General features: G+C 42.0%; 1 protein-coding gene across 1 annotated transcript; it reads left to right on the top strand.

Annotated features, from left to right (window-relative positions):
• Nucleotides 1–1,288: 1,288 nt before the first annotated feature.
• On the top strand, nucleotides 1,289–17,166 carry ZNF367 (zinc finger protein 367). Its single transcript, XM_004381335.1, has 5 exons — nucleotides 1,289–2,064; nucleotides 7,655–7,805; nucleotides 10,955–11,074; nucleotides 11,989–12,127; nucleotides 14,602–17,166. The coding sequence occupies exons 1-5, from the start codon at nucleotides 1,669–1,671 to the stop codon at nucleotides 14,825–14,827; spliced, it is 1,032 nt and encodes a 343-aa protein (XP_004381392.1). The 5' UTR covers nucleotides 1,289–1,668; the 3' UTR covers nucleotides 14,828–17,166.
• Nucleotides 17,167–17,271: the final 105 nt, after the last annotated feature.

Raw genomic sequence — 17,271 nt, 5'->3', positions numbered from 1 at the left:
TTAATTTTCAATTCCAATCTTAACTGCTGGATATTCATTCATTCAACAAATATTCACTGAGCGTCCACTATGAGTCAAGTTAGGCTCTGGGAATACAGCAAAGAACAAAACAGACAGTCCTTTCACGTTTTAGCGAATGTTAGGTTGAACATTCCATTCTGTCCTATCCTCAGCTGTGTGCTCTCCGGAGCCTCGTGGAGGGCCTGGGTGGGCTGACGGGCACACTCGGACTCGCCGGATGGTCCCAACCCCTCGGTACGGCGAGGGCCGGCTCACGGAGGCTGGAATTGCTCCTTGGCGTTCTGACACCCGGATGAAGGGGCCGGCCGGGGACAGCTGGGGTCCAGTCCGGAGAGAAGGCGCCGGCACTGGACGCTCGGAGGCGCAGCTCGCGGAATCGGAACCGCCAGAGGCGAGGGGAATGCGGTCTTACAGGCGACTTAGCGGGATCGGTCGAGAGTGTGAGAGCTGAAACACGCCTGCGTTCGTGTCGCCTCCGCACAGCGAGCAGCACACGGGGACCTCGGAGACCACTATTTTAGATGCCCCACTTTACACAGATGGGGAAACCGGGGCCCAGTTTGGCGATGACCGGGACTGTGCCCACCCTCTGTAGGGGGGGAGTCAGACCGGGGGGCGCTGACAGGATGAATTCACAGCGAGTAAAACAGCTGCGCACACGGAACTCAACTAAGAGACTAAGCATCGCTGGACGTCTACCACGAACTTGTGAAGTAGAAAGACCTTGAAGCCCCCACTGTCGGCGGCGGGAGCAGAGGCAGCGCGAGGCCCTCCGCCTCAGCCCTTTAAACTCCCGGCGCGCGGGAACCGCAAACCAACAGCCACAGGCGGGCGGGACTGGCGGGGCGTGGCCGAGCGGGGAGCGCGCCGCCGCTGACCAACGACCTCCCCTCCAGCCCCGCCCGCTCCCCGAAGACTCTCCAATCAGCACCCCTCTTAGGCCCGCCCCCGCCCCAGCTCGTCTCAGACCCCAACAAACAGCGCAGAGGCTGGGCGGGGCTTCTGGAGGGTGTGTCTGGGTGAGTGTCTACATCGCGCGCTCTCCCAAAGTTTCGAACACAGTTGGCCCTCGAGGCAGCAAAAAATATAAGAGCGGCAACCAATAGCACGGCAGAAAGGACCCGCGCGCAGGCCCGACTCCGCCCCGCTGCGCTAGAAAGAAGTCCAGGCCCGGCCATTGGCTCGCGCGACTTGTCAGTCGCTGCTGCGGCCAGCGGGCAGGGGCCTCGCGGTGATTGGTTCCGCCCAGGCGCGAAATGTAACGCGGGAAAAGCCAGAGCAGGGACCGCGGCGGCAGGTTGTTATTTTCGGGGGTTCAGCGCAGCGCGTCCTGTTTTCCTGTCACTGCAAGGGCCAGGCCACCGGTTGTTTGCCGCCGCTGCAGCCTGCGTTAGGGAGTACAAAGAGCGGAGGGCGGGCTTGACCCGGGGCTGGGGTCCGGCCCTGCCAGCTCCGTGCCGGGTGAGCCGTTCCGCTGAACTCCTTTGGTGGCCGCTGCGCAGGAATCCGGGAAACGTCCGCCAGCCATGAGCCAGCGGGACTGAAAGCCGGCGACTCGGAGTAGCGCGGGCGCGTAGAGCAAGGGGCAGACCCGGACTTGGGGAGTGCGGCCCCGGGGCCGCCGGAGCTGCGGATCAGGGCGGGGCGATGATCCGGGGCGTGGAGTCGGCGATGGCGGACAACCCGCCGCAGCCGCCGCCCGTTATCTTCTGCCATGACTCCCCGAAGCGGGTGCTAGTGTCAGTCATCAGGACGACCCCGATCAAGCCCACGTGCGGCAGCGGAGGGGAGCCGGAGCCGCCGCCGCCGCTCATCCCCACCAGCCCTGGCTTCAGCGACTTCATGGTGTACCCGTGGCGCTGGGGCGAGAACGCGCACAACGTGACGCTAAGCCCCGGGGCCTCGGGGAGTGCTGCCTCGGCCACCTCGCCGGCCGCCGCTGCCGAGCACCCAGGGCTTCGGGGCCGGGGGGCGCCCCCACCCGCCGCCTCGGGGGGTGAAGACGAGGAGGAAGCCAGCAGTCCTGACAGCGGCCACCTCAAGGTGAGCGGCGCGGGCGGGGCGGGGCGCAGCGCGGGGCAGAAGAAGGCCCGTTAACGGCGCGGCCCGGGAGCCGGCAGCGCCAGGGACGCGGCGGGCGGGCGGGCGGGGCGGGGCCAAGTTTAAAACGCGAAGTTGCTCTGGTCGCTGGAGGGGGCGGTGGCGACTGACAGGGCGCTGACGTCACTGCCGCGCGCCAAAAAACGGGCCCCTGTGTATGAAGGGCGGGACAGTGGTCACGTGGCCCGGCCGGGGCGCAGGGGAGAGACCCGAGACGTTTGTCTAGCAGGTGCAGTGTGTGGGAACATGGCCTGGGGAGAGAGAGGAGACCGGGTCAATGGCCACAGCAAGCCTTTCGGCCGAGCGCCGAGTCCTCTCTGATCAGAGAAGGAGGAAAGGGGCCGTTGACGTTGAGCCGTTTCACTGGGTGCGGGAAGGAGAGGGTGGTGCCCAGTTTTTGCCCCATCACAGCCGATTTCCGCCGGCCCTGCCACAAGATGCTCTGCAGAGAGCGCCTAGGAGCAAGAATCTTTCCCAATGCAAGTTCGGCCCTCGCTGCCTTTCGTCCATCAGCGTGCTACTTTACTAGGTGCTGAGAGCACATAATGGAATGGGACGGTTTTGTCAATAACCTCCAACTGCTCGCAGTCTCTGTTTAGAGCTGGAAAGGATGTGATCACCTGGTTCAAACCTTCATTTTACAGATCAGGCAACTGAGGCTAAGAGGGATTGGTGAAGGGACCTCCCCAGGATCACACAGCTTATGTAATGGGAGAGCTGCAACTATGGTCAGAGTTTTTGTGGCTTCTAATCCTGCTCTAAGGAGCCCTGGTGGCGCAAAGGGTAAGCGCTTGGCTCCTAAACAGCGATTTCTCAGGAAAAAGACCTGGCAGATCACTCCATGCTCCCCTAAAGATTACAGCCTAGAAAACCCAATGGGGCAGTTCTACTCTGTCACACAGGGTCGCTATGAGCCTGAAATCGACTGGACAGCACGTAACAACAACAATCCCGCCGTGTGTGTTTGGGTGGCCTCTCTGCTGACTTATACTTAGCTCTATTGACTAAGCTCCAGGAGGGCCAGGACCATTTCTGTCTGGTAGTAGACGATTCGACTTTAATACCTTAACACTTTGTAAATTCAAGGTGCTCAATAATATTTGTGGAATGAATGAATGGTGCTAACGTAAGGTTACTATCCAGATTCCATTTGTTAAGTGGACAGATAAGATTAGCAGTTTACTAAAGATATATAAATCATCTAGTGTTAAGCGCATTTATATTGGCAAATACTGTAAATTAAAACAAGTTTAGGTCATCATTTTACTTGTAGCGAAGATGTTGAAACTTGTTTGAGGAAACTGATACACTTTTTATGTTACTAATGACATTGTTATTAAAGAACTATAAAGTTAGAAAACTATGACACACTTCAACACTTGAAACAGCATCTCAGTAAAAATTAGAAGAACAAGCAGTAGAAGTATTTGTGATAGTGCTGAGTAAGTTAGTGAAGGGAACAATTGCTGTTAGCTGGGTCTATGGTAGCCCCTATTATGATGGATAGGTATCCTAGATATTTTTCTGTGTTAACATCCTTACCTGTTTTAATCTTTTTGTTTTTAATATACATTAGGTTATATTATATAGTTGAGTATACATGCACAAGTGCTTGTGGAAGATTTTGCTTTTATTATCTGATTCTTAAATATAATTTTGGATTGTCCAAGAAGATTAATATTAACATGTTGTTAGGTGGTGTTGAGTCGATTTCGACTTACAGCAACCCCACATGACAGAGTAGAATTGCCCCATAGGGTTTTCTGGGATGTAATCTTTACAGGAGCAGGTTGCCACGTCTTCTGCAGAGTAGCTGGGTGGGTTCAAACAACCAAATAAAATCTATAGGTAGGTTCTTTTTGGCCTGAAACACACTTATCTTCACACAAGCCTTTTACAGAAGTTGCTAGCACAGTGCATGGGTCTGAATTTTATTTTCACTTTGTCTACCTCTTTTCAGAAGTGAAATATACCGGAAGTTATAAAGAATATGTAAAAGTGAAAAGGCTGTTTTATATTTCTTTTTCTCTTCCCCACACAGTCTTTCATATTGTAGGTGTTTCATAAATTTGATGAGTTGATTTTAATTTGTTCTTTTATAGAAGAAGTAATCCAAATACAGCTTCAAAAGTTCATTCATTTAGCTTCTGCAGCCTTAAGGGGAAAGGTCGGGCATATACTTTTATTTAAGGAAGTCATCTAGTTTGATTTGTGGTCAGTGTACTGGATTAAAGGTAGAGATTCCCAGCCCCTTTTACTTTATTTCTCTAAATTACTTGTAGTTCTTTATCTCCACATGCATCATGGATGAATCATGCTCATTGCATTGAGTCTGGTCCCTTTTTGGGAAGACAGGAGACAAGCTTATAATATTGCCAGTGCCAGTAACATCCCCTCCCACCTCATCCTCTCAGTGTTTCCTCCAGTGGCCTGTTAGGGGCGCTAACAGCCATGGTTTTGAGAACATTGATGTTCATTTACTATCTGTTCGTTGCCACAGTTCCCAGGGGAGGTGTTGACATCTGTGTCCTGCATACCCAGTGTCAGCTTTCTCTTGTTCTCTTGTTTGTTCCTGCCCAATGCTGCCTCCTCTGCCTATGGAGAAGCTATCCATCATTTACCAACTGATTTTGGCCCCTCATCATCAGACTATTGACCTATCTTCACAATTTTCCAGGCCCTATTTTGGTTTATCTATTGTATTATCCAGGCAGAGAGAAAAGAGAGAAGAGGATGTGATGGCTTCAAAGCTTTTGCTCAGAAGTGGCACTCATCACTTCCATTCACATTTATTGGCCAAACAAGTCAAGCAAGTTGCCAAGTCAGCCTCATTAGGACCCACAGAGAGGGACAATGAATATTTTTATAATAATATAATCTACCACAGTGCCTTCTCACATGCTTAATAAAAAAAATTAATAAATATTTGCAAGATATAATGAAAATTTATACTACAAACATAAAATTACTTTTTTAGTTATTAATAATCTTTTGGTTTTCCTGCTTAATACATTACTGATACCTAAAGACTAAATGAAAATAAGGAAGAACTTCGTTACATTTTTTAAAACTTTCTATCGACTTTTAGGATAAAATTAGTAAAATAAGTGTACAACTAATTTGGCTTCACAGTACAAGACTGACATCAGGTCATTAACTTGCACTAGAAATAGATTTCAGTATCTGACTTTTAGAAACATAATTTATCCTATAAGATAACTCATCCATGTAGGGATTGAGCTTTTCTCTCAAAGTGAAAATGTGAAGGGAATTTTGCTGTAGCTTATTATTACCCTTAAAGGTTTCAGGCGAATGTTTGTAAGTCTTTGGAAGAATTTAAGCTTTCAGAAGAATTTAGGTCTTTATGTCGAAATTGAGGATATGGCCCTAGCCTCTGACACCTAAGCGTTGGTCCCGCCTTCTGGAACCGAGGAAGTGGTGTCCCCATCCCCCGCCCCCCCCCCCCCGCCCCAGACCCATAGTGGCAGTACTACTGGCTTCTGAATAGCTCCCAGGATCATCTTTTCCTTATCTTGAAGGATAACAGATGTTTGCAGCCAACTAGTTCCTTCAGCCTGTTTCCTGCCTATGGAATGCCAGGAATTGGACAGCTTTCCTTCATTTTGTCTGTCTCTGTCCCCTTGCTGGCATTGTTTTTGCTGAGATGATTAATTGGATCCATAGTCTACCTGCCTGATCTCTTTAGCAAATGGTTGTCTAGCCACACCCTTGTTGTTCTTCCCAGAGCATGTTTTCTCAGTTTCTACAGCATGGACAGGCTGAGCTTTCTCCAAATCTTCAAGTTCTGGATCCTTTTTGCCTAATAATTCACTCCTCAATTTATCTCTTTCCTCTTGCATTTCATTATAAGCAGCAAGGAGAAACCAGACTGCCCCTTTAAGATTTTACTTAGAAATTGACTTAGCCAAATATCCAGGTCCATCACTTACAAGTTCTATTTTCCACAAACCACTTGAACATAATTCAGCCAAGTTCTTTGCTATCTTATAACAAGGATCACCTTCCCTCCACTGTACAATAACATGTTTATCATTTTCTTTTAAGGCCTTCCCAGAAGCAGGTTTAATGCCCGTATTTCTAGCAATATTCTATTCATGATGATAGAAGCTTTCCCTACTTCTTTCTGAGCCTTACCAGAATCACCTTTAACGTCCATAATTCTACCAACAGTCTCTTAGGTAATCTAGGCTTTTACTATCAAGCACCTCAGAACTCTTCCAGTCTTCTACCCATTACCTAATTCCAAAGCTACTTCCATATTTTTAAGTATTTGTTACAACAGCATCTCAGTTCCTGGTACCAAACTCTATCTTAGTTTGCTAGGGCTGTTGTAACACAGTACCTCAAAGTAGGTGGCTTTAAAGAACAGAAACTTATTGTCTCACAGTTCTGGAGCCTAGGAGTCTGAATTCAGGGTGTCAGCAGAGCCATGCTGTCTCTGTCTACTCTAGAGGAAGATCCTTCCTCATCTCTTCCAGTTTCTGGTAGCCCTGGGCATTTCTTGGCATTCCTTGGCTTTTAGATGTATTGTCTTCCCCTGGTGTCACTCTGTGTCTGTGTCTGATCTCCCCTTTTGTAAGTCACCACTTACATAGAGTCAGGACCCATCCTACTCTGACATGACCTTGTTAACTGATAACATCTTCAAAGAAATACCTTGTTTCCAAACAATGTTATATTCAGAGGTACAGCTTAGCCAGGCCATTTACCACTGCCTTAGCCTTTACTCCTTTCTTGTGCTGAACATAGAGAGCAGCCACAAGTGAACACTTAGGTCTTCTCAGGGGCTTTCTGAACATGCTTCCGGCACTAGGCATGTGTGTGGGTTTCTGAATTCTCCAGTGTATGTGGGCACTTTTCGGTGCCCGAATTTCTCAGAGAAATTCTCTCCTCAGCTTTTCCTCCCAGGCTTTCAGCGTGCCTTATGTTTGCCGCAAATCTTTTGCTCCAGGTGGAAGCAATTTGTTCATGTGCCTTAAGAGGTTTTCAAGGAATGCCCTATGTGTAGGTGCTTTTTCACCTTGGGAGAGTTCCAACCTAACGCGAAACAAAGACAAGCATCTTGTGTCGGTCCTTCACATAGCCTCTAGACAGGCCAAAACAGACAAACAGTTTTTTCACAATAAGGTCTGCTCTGCTCCCTCCTCATCCAGGAACCAGGGTCCCTCACTGGTACACAGGCTGCTGTCTTCAAGACCACTAGAGTGGGGAGTGGGACCAGTAAAAATGCTGCAAAGCTTTCCTAATTGTTTTTCAGTTGCCTTTTTCTTGATTCAGTGTTCACTTGGTTGCTGTAAATCTTTGATTGTTTTCCAGAGTTCTGACAATTCTGACAGTTTTTGCTCAATTTTTGGGAGGTTTTGTGGAAGGATGGACCCTTGGAGCTACCTACTGTGGCATTTTTGCTGAGGTCACCCAAGAAAGCTTTAAATTTTTTTTTTTTTTAATGCTATCTTGCTTTAATGAGTAGAGGGAGAAACATTATATTAATGTTTATAAAAATGGTTTACAGGATGGAATCCGACGTGGTAGACCCAGAGCAGATACCGTCCGGGATTTGATAAATGAAGGAGAGCATTCGTCCAGTAGAATCCGTTGTAACATCTGTAATAGGGTGTTTCCACGGGAAAAATCACTCCAGGCCCACAAAAGGACTCATACAGGTAAGCTGAGAAAATTTTAGAGAAGGCCAAAAGTAACATTTTACTGAAAACTGATTTGATATTTGGGCCTATAAATTAATTTTTCAGTTTGCCTTATATTTCCTATTACCACTATTGGTTGTGAAGCTTTAAAAAACAGGCACTGTGTAGTCAGTTTGTTTTTTAGGGGCAAGGAGAACATTGATACCATGTGACTTCTAAAGTTAACGTGGTAATTAATAGCTATGTCACAGGCATGTTGTTGCTAAACTTAGTTCCATCCTTCTACCTTCCTGAATTTTACTTGATATGCTCTTACATTATGTGTGTAATTGTTAAAACTCATTTGTAGGCCAAGTACTGAAACAGTAATCGTGAAGTTTTGAATAGGATTTCTAGAGTCCTCAGTGTGCCATCTGAGTGTTTGACCTAGCCATCAAATCTATGGTGAACTATGATTTTTCAGAATTAAATGTATTATAGGCATTTATGCCAAGATTATCATACTGCATATTTTCTATATATGTAGCATCTTTATTTGTATACAGAAATTATATTTTCATTTCAAGTACCATATAGAGACCCAAAAAATAAGTTATAGAGGGTCCTTGGTCTCTTCATATAGGAAGTTGGCCCCAGAAGAAGGAATCTATGGTTCATCCAGTCATTTCCAGATGAAGAAACGGAGGCACAAAGAACCAATTAACTGCAGTCTTATACCTTCTAATACCCTTAGTCTAGATCTATGCTGGTAGCTGGTATACAGGCAGTTCCTGGGTTATGAACATCCACCTCAACATACAACCTGTAGTTACAAACCAACCCCTGTAAAGCCTATTATATTAAAAATCTGAGGTATGTACGATGGTTCATAATAACAAACGGGTGCTACTTTGTGATATGCATCAAAACATTATTAATACAGTAATATTATATTAAAGATGTTTTAGTGTATCTGGAAGTGTTTCTTTAATGTTTTTATGCATAGAAAGGTACACTATATACTATATACTAAGACAAACATTTGACTGATGTTAGATACGAACCGTACCTAACTGTTCGGACTTAATGTACAAATTCAACTTAAAGATAGACTTAGGAACGGAACTCATTCATAATCTAGGGACTGCCTATAGTAGCTACTAGAACATGTGGCTATTGAGCACTTGAAAAGTGGCTAGTCCAAATTGAGATGGGCAGTAAATACACTTATTAAAATTAATTTTACCTGTTTCTTTTTACTTTTGTTTTTTTAACATGGCTACTAAAAGCAGGCTTATATTTCTAGTGGATAGTACTGGTCTAGAATTTGGGCTTGAAAATCAGTCTTCTTTTTTTTCCACTGTGATTATGGTCATCATTTTTTTTTTCCCCTTTGGTTTTTGAAAAGATATTCTGATGATATGGTAGAATATAGTTTTCTTAGCTAAGTTTCTGAAAATCAGCAGTTTTAATTATAAAGTATTATAAGCTAAAGTGTTTAGAAGTTTTGACTTCAGGTACTATTTAGTAAAATTATTACTTAATGAAATATCCAATTTTGAGAATTTTTATATTTTTTTCAATCTGACTACTTTGAAATACACCAAATAACTGATATACAGGCCATAGAACACTTGTCGCCAGCACAGATAAGACTATGTGGCATAATGAAAAGAGCCCTGCATCCCATTCCTGGATCTACAATTCACTCACTATGTGACCATGAGCACTGTCACCAAAAGTACTTATATGCCTCAGCCCCTATGCTGTTTACCAGGGAACTGAGTGTAATAGGATTTGAGGTGGCTTAGGGGATCGATGGGAGCTGGGAGCCCTAGTGGTGCAGTGGTTAAGAGCTCAGCTGCTAACTAAAAGGTCAGCAGTTCAGATCTACCAGCTGCTCCTTGGAAACCCTATGGGGCAGTTCCGCTCTCTTACAGAGTCGTTATGAGTTGGAATTGACTTGACGGTAGTGGGTTAGACGATTGGTTGGTGTGACAAAAGCAGAGTTCTATGCCAGCTACTCTGGAAGCACTCTGAAGAGGGAGAGACCAGAGGCTAGCTGGGAGCCTGTCAGAGGGTACATTCCAGCTGGGGGGCTGCCAGTCTCGACCATGGAGGTTGACAGTAGGAAAGCAGGAGTGGGAGACATTTTTTTTTAAATCAGTTAATTTTTTTTTTATTGTGCTTTAGGTGTAAGTTTACAGCTCAAGTTAGTTTCTCATAAAAAAATTTATACACATGTTGTTATGTGACCCTAGTTGCTATCCCTATAATGTGACCTCACATTCCTCCTTTCCACCCCAGATTTCCTGTGTCCAGTTAACCAGCTCCTATCCCTTTTCTGCCTTCTCATCTCACCTCCAGACAGAAGCTGCCCATTTAGTCTCGTATATCTACTTGAACTAAGAAGCACACTCTTCATGGGTATCATTTTATGTCTTACAGTCCAGTCTATCCTTTGTCTGAAGAGTTGGCTTTGGGAATGGTTTTAGTTCTGGGTTAACAGAGAGTCCGGGGTCACATCTTCTGGGGTTGCTCCAGTCTCAGTCAAACCATTAAGTCTGGTCTTTTTACTAGAATTTGAGTTCTGCACCCCACTTTTCTCCTGCTCCATCAGGAACTCTCTGTTGTGTTCCCTGTCAGGGGGATCATTAGTGGTAAGCCGGGCACCATCTAGCTCTTCTGGTCTCAGGCTGATGGAGTCTCTGGTTTATGTGGCCTCTTTTGTTTCTTGGGCTAATATTTTCCTTGTGTCTTTGATGTTCTTCATTCTCCTTTGCTCCAGGTGAGTTGGGACTAATTGATGCATCTTAGATGGCCGCTCGCTAGCTTTTAAGACCCCAGACGCCAGAGTGGGAGACATTTAAAGAATCAGCAACAGCTACTGATTTGGATTATGAGGGATTAAAAAAGGGGATAAGCTGAAGATAATAACTTCAAGAATTTGATCCTAAAGTAAAAGCTCAAGGCCTAAAAAAAATAATATTGTGCTTCTAAGCTGAGAGCTGTTTGATTTCATCGAAGTGCTCTTGTTAGTATTTCCCCTCCTGGTTCTGTGGAGACTGTGACATGTGTTTCATTGTCGTTTGGGGGCATGACCTATATAAAGGTTGATTCTTTCTTTCTCCCCACTCTTCTTCTCACCTTATTCTCTTAGAAATAATATATAACATCTGTCTACACAGGTGAGAGACCATATATGTGTGACTATCCAGACTGTGGAAAAGCCTTTGTTCAAAGCGGGCAGCTCAAAACACATCAGCGTCTTCACACCGGAGAGAAACCTTTTGTTTGTTCAGAAAATGGTATGGTGTTTGAAGTTAAGTTTATGGACTAACTAGTTGTGAGTTAAAAGTTAAAATACCTTGCTTGAATTTTTGGGAGGGAGAAATTTTTTATTTTATAAAACATATAAGTTTTCTTCCTTGTTATTATATCCCATGTTGAACTTTGAAATGATTGACTTATAAATAAAGTATTAAGATGAAAATCTTAAAGGACAGATAAGAATACTATATCCAGTTATAGGCAGTAGAAAAATTTACAGAAGTAAATACAGCCTTTAGGGTAGGCTTTTACTTTGGTTTTAAACTTTCTGACTCTTAAATTGAAGTAAGCACATTATTGTCTAAATTTTCAGTAAAGAGGGGAAAATTTTAAGATCTTAACACTTGCTGATAGTATTTTCTTATCAGATGTTTTTCTTACGCACATTTTTACAGTTATATTTGAAATTAAGCACAGTTTTATCCTGTTGCTCTGTAGTTTTCTTGATTATTGTTACAGATGTTAGAAATGTCTATGAATATTTCATCTAGTGACTTTGCCTAAGTATGTGCACAATGATTGCCTCAATGTTGGATGTAGAGTATTTAATTTGTTCGTCCTTTAGGGTATTTCCTTATGATAGATTCCAGTAAAGGAATTACTGGGTCAGAGGTCTTGAACCCTTTCATGACTCTTGTTGTAACATGTCCCAGAGGTATTGGACACGTTTACATTGCCATGACCAAGTCGGGAAAGACCCCGTCCCACCATTCCCCTCACTAGTATTAATGATAATACTGTTTTTAGGAATTTCTTCCCCTTCAAATTATAGAATGCTAAACCTCACTGTCTTTAATTTACTTTTCTTAGATACCAGTGAAACTAAGCATTTTTCCATGTCTATTTGCTGGATGTACAGATTCTGATAAGTGTTTCCCCCCGTGTTTTGAAGGCTGTCTAAGCAGATTCACCCATGCAAACCGCCACTGCCCAAAGCACCCATATGCCAGGCTGAAGCGAGAGGAGCTCACAGACACACTCAGCAAGCACCAGGCTGCGGACAACAAGGCTGCTGCAGAGTGGTTGGCAAAGTAAGGGACCCTGCATTTAGGCCTCTGGGAAAGTCTATGTTGAGGGCTTGGATTTATGTTAGGGACTTCACAGTTCTCTCGTTTTAAATAAGTTGCTTTTATCTGCATTTTATAAAATAATTTGAAATTGAGCTTTATCTTAAACCACAGGGCTGTTAGGAGTGGTGTTAGGGTCTGTGTGATAGAAGACTACCGTCTGAGAACAACGAGTATGAGTGTCCAGACCATAATTAATTTTAAAAGCATGCATTTTCCCCTTTAATCAATATGTACCTTTTTAGTAACATTGTTTGTAAAGAATGCTTTATGTGTAGTGTATTTCGTTTGCTATTAGTGCAACCTCTTCATTTTCTTATATTAGAGTTAGATGCATGCTGATTATAACAGGGATAGAGGTTAGAAGTTCTTCTGAAGTGAAGTTCCCCAAAGTGCCCAATTTAATTTTTTTAATGGCAACAAGGAGGTCAGTGCCAAAAAATATCCTCTAAGGATATTCAAGGATTCACTTATTGTGTATATAAGCCAGCAATGTCTGATCATGCCACTCCCCAGCTTCATTGGCTTTCCTCTGCACTTAGGATAAAGTTCCAAATCTGTAACTGTGCTGCAGTAGCTCCACCCACCTCTGCTAACACAACCGCCTCCAGCCACACTGGGCTTCTCATTTGTTTCAACACCCTGTCACTGCAGCGTCAGGGCATTTGTGCATACTGCCTCCTGCCTGCAGTGCTCATGTCCCCTTCGTTTAGTCACTCTTTGCTCACCCTTCAGGTCTCAATCAGGTTGAACATCACTTCAGGAAGGCCTTCCCTGACCTGCTCACCACCCCCCAAAACAAGGTTAGACCCACTTAATAGACAATTTTATAACACACTGTGTTTTCCCTTTCAGAACATCCACCACAGGCTTATTACTTGTTCAGTGTCCACCTTCCCTGCTGGACCATATGCTCCACGAGGGCAGGTGTTATCTTTCTGCTGTGTCCCCAGGGTCTAGCATAGCTTATGGCTTTGATAAATATTTGAATGAGTAAACTCCATGTTTTTTTTGTACAAAATACATAAGAACCAGATAATGGAATCTGAAAATATGACTTGATTATTTAAGCCAAGGACAATTTGTCAGGATTGCCACAGAAATTCTTTACTTGTATGGAATGTTCCATGGGCACATTAAACTAAATATTTCTATTGCTGCTGACCGTGCTAAACTTATCTTTTGCCATTCTCCTTTTCTAGCTGTCCTTCAAGTCATACTGACCTATTTGCATTTCTTTGTTTATGCTTCAATGGGTATTTCCAAATTTTTCCAGTATGAGTATTTTGGATTTCCTGAAATCTAGTAGTTATTTTTTATATGTAATTTCCTAACAGCTTTATTGAAGTATAATTGACATACAATAAACTGCACGTATTTAAAGTATACAATTTGATACATTTTGACATACGTATATATCTGTGAAATCATCACGACAGTCAAGATAGTGAGCATATCCATCACTTCTAAAAGTTGCCTCATACATGTTTGTAATCCATCCCCCAACCCCTTCTAGTCTTCTGCCCAAACAACCACTGATCTGCTTTCTGTCTCTAAAAATTGATTTGCGTTTTCCACAGTTTTATGTAGAGTTATGTAGTGTGTACTCTATTTGGCTTCTTTCACTCAATATAATTATTTTGAGATTCATCGATGTTGCTGAGTGTATCAACAGTTCATTCCTTTTATTGTTAAGTAGTCAGCCACAGTATAGGTATACCTCATCTTGTTTATTCATTCACTTGTTGATGGACAGTTGTTTTTGGCTATTAAAAATAAAGCTACTATGTACAAGGCTTAGTTTGGACTTTTTTTATGTAATGATACTTATGTCACTTAAATTTGCATTTCTTTAGTTACCAAAAGGGCTGAACATTTGCATTTTCTCCTGTGAATTAACAGTTGGCTATGTAATGGTAATGTTCTTATATTTTTGAATAAGCTTTGTGTCACAGACATTAATACCTTTGTCATAGTTTGTGGGTTTAAATTTTTACATAGTTAACTCTTTTCCTTCTTTTAACGCTTCAGTCCTCAGTCCTTAGAAAGTTCTCATCTCTCTGTGGATAGGATAAATAGGTTTCTAATTACTATTTTTTTCTACTCTTTCTATATTTTACTCTAGTCCATTTCATATATTATCTTCAAGGCCACTGTAGTTTTAATGGCAAAAACACATGATTAGAGAGTTGAGTGTGAGACCCAGAACTGTCAGTTTTTGATTATGAGAACCAGATCAAGTCCCTCCACATCTTTCAACTTTAGTTTTTTTCCTTCTGTAAATGGGAAATATATGTGCTATATGTGAAATCACTTTCTAGCTTTATAAACTAAGACATAAAATAATACTGTGGTAGGAACTTTTCTTTTTTTGAGATAAGTAAACTTTGGAGAATTTAATGTATACCAAATGGCTAACGCATAAGCATTTCATATAGGTATTGGGAAACGAGAGAGCAGCGGACCCCCACCTTGAAAGGCAAGCTCGCTCAGAAGGCTGACCAGGAGCAGCAGGACCCTCTGGAGTATCTTCAGTCTGACGAGGATGACGACGAGGAGAAGAGCGGGGCCCAGCGCCGGCTGCAGGAGCAACGGGAGCGTCTGCATGGAGCCCTGGCTCTCATTGAGCTCGCCAACCTGACAGGAGCGCCGCTCCGCCAGTAGCTGCAACACTGACTCTTCCACTGTACAAAAGTACTGCCCGTCGTACTTAAAAAGTAGATCCTTGGGCATAAGCTAAGCACCTTATTTGCTTATCATAGGCTGCTATTCTGTAGAAATTTATGAAGAATGTCATTGCCCCAGAATATGGGGTGAGAGAATTGCACTTTTTTATATGGAAATGGATTTGATGTAAACTTTAAAATATTTTGTAAATATGGGACTGCACAGTGCAGGGTAGAAGACTATATATTGTGGGAAGCTAGGTTTTGCAAGTTTAATGCATTCATTGGAAGCAGTTCTCACAGAAAGCACTTTCTGAATAAGACACTTGTGTGAAAAAACAGAATGGTACACATAGCCAAAGAACGTGAAATAGATTATTTATAAGATCATTTTTAGCAATGTATATTAGTATGTTTAACAATACTGTAAACACTGAAGCAAACAAGAAAGTATAAGATATGTGAGTAAGATATATGTTTTTAAATTGCAAAATAGTGTGCCCAGTGAGGCTAGAAAATGGAAGCTGACTATTTTGAAAGATGTTCTAAGAAGCTATGGACTTGGAAGGAAATAGATAGTTGAGGATCTTGGTCTAACATGCACAGTAGCTCAGAATTTTAAAAATTGGAATAAAATCAGTCTTATTCTATCTGTTTGGGGCTTTACAACTCACCATGATGTTTAGGTTTGAAAAGCACTTGTCATCCCTAGCATGTTAACTTGGGAACTTTTGCACATTTCATATTTCTCATTTGCTGAAATTGAATGATTAATCTTGCAAAGTCTAGGTAACAAGGTAATTGGTAATTTTTTTAAATGTGTATTATGGGCCCTGTAATGAAATTTGGCACTTGGATTTTTATTAAGAAATGGGACATCTACAGGGTTGTTTTGTAATGAACTGTTTTTAGATCTTTTGTTAGCAAACACTAAATTGTAATTGTACTGCTTGTTTAGAATTATTAGCAAGTGGAAGCCTCCGTATTTATATTTTCAGTGCATAAAGCCACCTTCTTGCTTATTTCAGAATAACATGCCAAGCTATTTTCTGTTCACTAAATTTAGCTATCAGTTAAACACTGCAGAAAATATTAGCTACTCAAATAAGTAGGCTTCTGGATTAGTTTTAACTGCAGGTGTGTTAACTTGTGTGGTGGTTTTAAACCATTTTCCCAAATAGATGAAGTTATCAAATATCACTTTTTATGTACGTACTGAAGCACAGGCAGAAAAATCAAGAGCTGAGCAGTCCACCTCCTTTATATAGGTGTAAGCCACGATCATTTTAGCTTCTGTTTTAAGCAGAAACTAAATAACATGCATAGCATGGTAATTTATAGGTTGCCTAATTGGCATAAACCTCAGAATAGTAGAAGGAAATATGGGTTCTTTAGCACCTTATTTTCCTTTTTGAATTGAAGTGTTATCTTACTGATGTAGTTTAAACATAATCTAGAACGTAGGCTTCTTTATTAAAAAAATCCTAATGTGTTGCAGTACATAGCTAGTTTAAATATGTAGCCATGGGGAAGGGGAGGTATGTAAATGTCTTGATAAGAAGTGAAAGAAGGTACAGTAACAAATAATGTGTATGATGAGGACATACTTTAAAAATGTAATTCCTCTGTACAGTAAATTACAAATCTTGAGGGATTTTTTTTTTGTTTTTGTATTAAGAGAATTTATATTTGTCATGGTTGAAGAATTTTGTTTGTAATCTGGTATATAGAAGTTTAACCTGGAGCATTTATAAGCATGGTAAGAGAGACCGTAACATCTGAATGTGTTTGTTTAGGTTTCAACATTTCTTGAATTTTCCCTCTCAAATATGATTTACATGAATTAAAAAAAAAAGAAAAGCAACACTTATCAGTCTTGGGAAATTCAAAATTTGATAAATTAACCTAAAGAAGGAAGGGTAGTAAGAATTTTAAAAATTCAAATACTTGCCAGTTCACAGGTAATAAAATTTAAGGCCTTCAAAAGTCAGGAGTTTGTTTGTTTCTCCAGTCAGCTTTGGCTAACCATAATAGTTACATTTGTAAACATATTTGTGTAATTGGAACAGTTTAAGAAATTACCACAACTATTTAGTATGGAAACATTTAAAATGTTCTTCTTTTTATATAAGCTACGTACTTGGACAGAATACATTGGCATCTAAAATTTGAGGTGTATTAAGACTGCTTTTTGTTTTAGAAATGTGGTTTACATTCAAATTTTTGAAGTGTTTTATGCTTCATATGGCTGTTGTAGTTTGGCAGAGTTAACAGCATAAGAATAAAGATGCTGTAATTTTAAGAGATGCTTTGAATAAAAATTTATTTTAATTTAAAGTTTAAAGCGCATGGTCATTCTTGAACCTTTTATAGTTTGTTTTCCTGTCAAAAATATAATAATCATGATACAAAAAAAAAAAAAATTAAGAAATAGAAAAGTCA

This window comes from Trichechus manatus, unplaced genomic scaffold (genome assembly GCF_000243295.1).
Source record: "Trichechus manatus latirostris isolate Lorelei unplaced genomic scaffold, TriManLat1.0 scaffold00082, whole genome shotgun sequence".
In the NCBI taxonomy this organism is placed as follows: domain Eukaryota; kingdom Metazoa; phylum Chordata; class Mammalia; order Sirenia; family Trichechidae; genus Trichechus; species Trichechus manatus.
Note: the sequence above shows the minus strand (reverse complement) of the source record. Positions and strands in the feature narration are given on the sequence as shown.

Excerpts from the sequence above, each read along its gene's own strand:
- ZNF367 (XM_004381335.1), top strand. The coding sequence starts at position 1,669 with ATGATCCGGGGCGTGGAGTCGGCGATGGCGGACAACCCGCCGCAGCCG. Across the intron at positions 11,075-11,988 it reads TTTTGTTTGTTCAGAAAATG|GCTGTCTAAGCAGATTCACC; the intron begins GTATGGTGTTTG and ends CGTGTTTTGAAG. Across the intron at positions 12,128-14,601 it reads GCTGCAGAGTGGTTGGCAAA|GTATTGGGAAACGAGAGAGC; the intron begins GTAAGGGACCCT and ends CATTTCATATAG.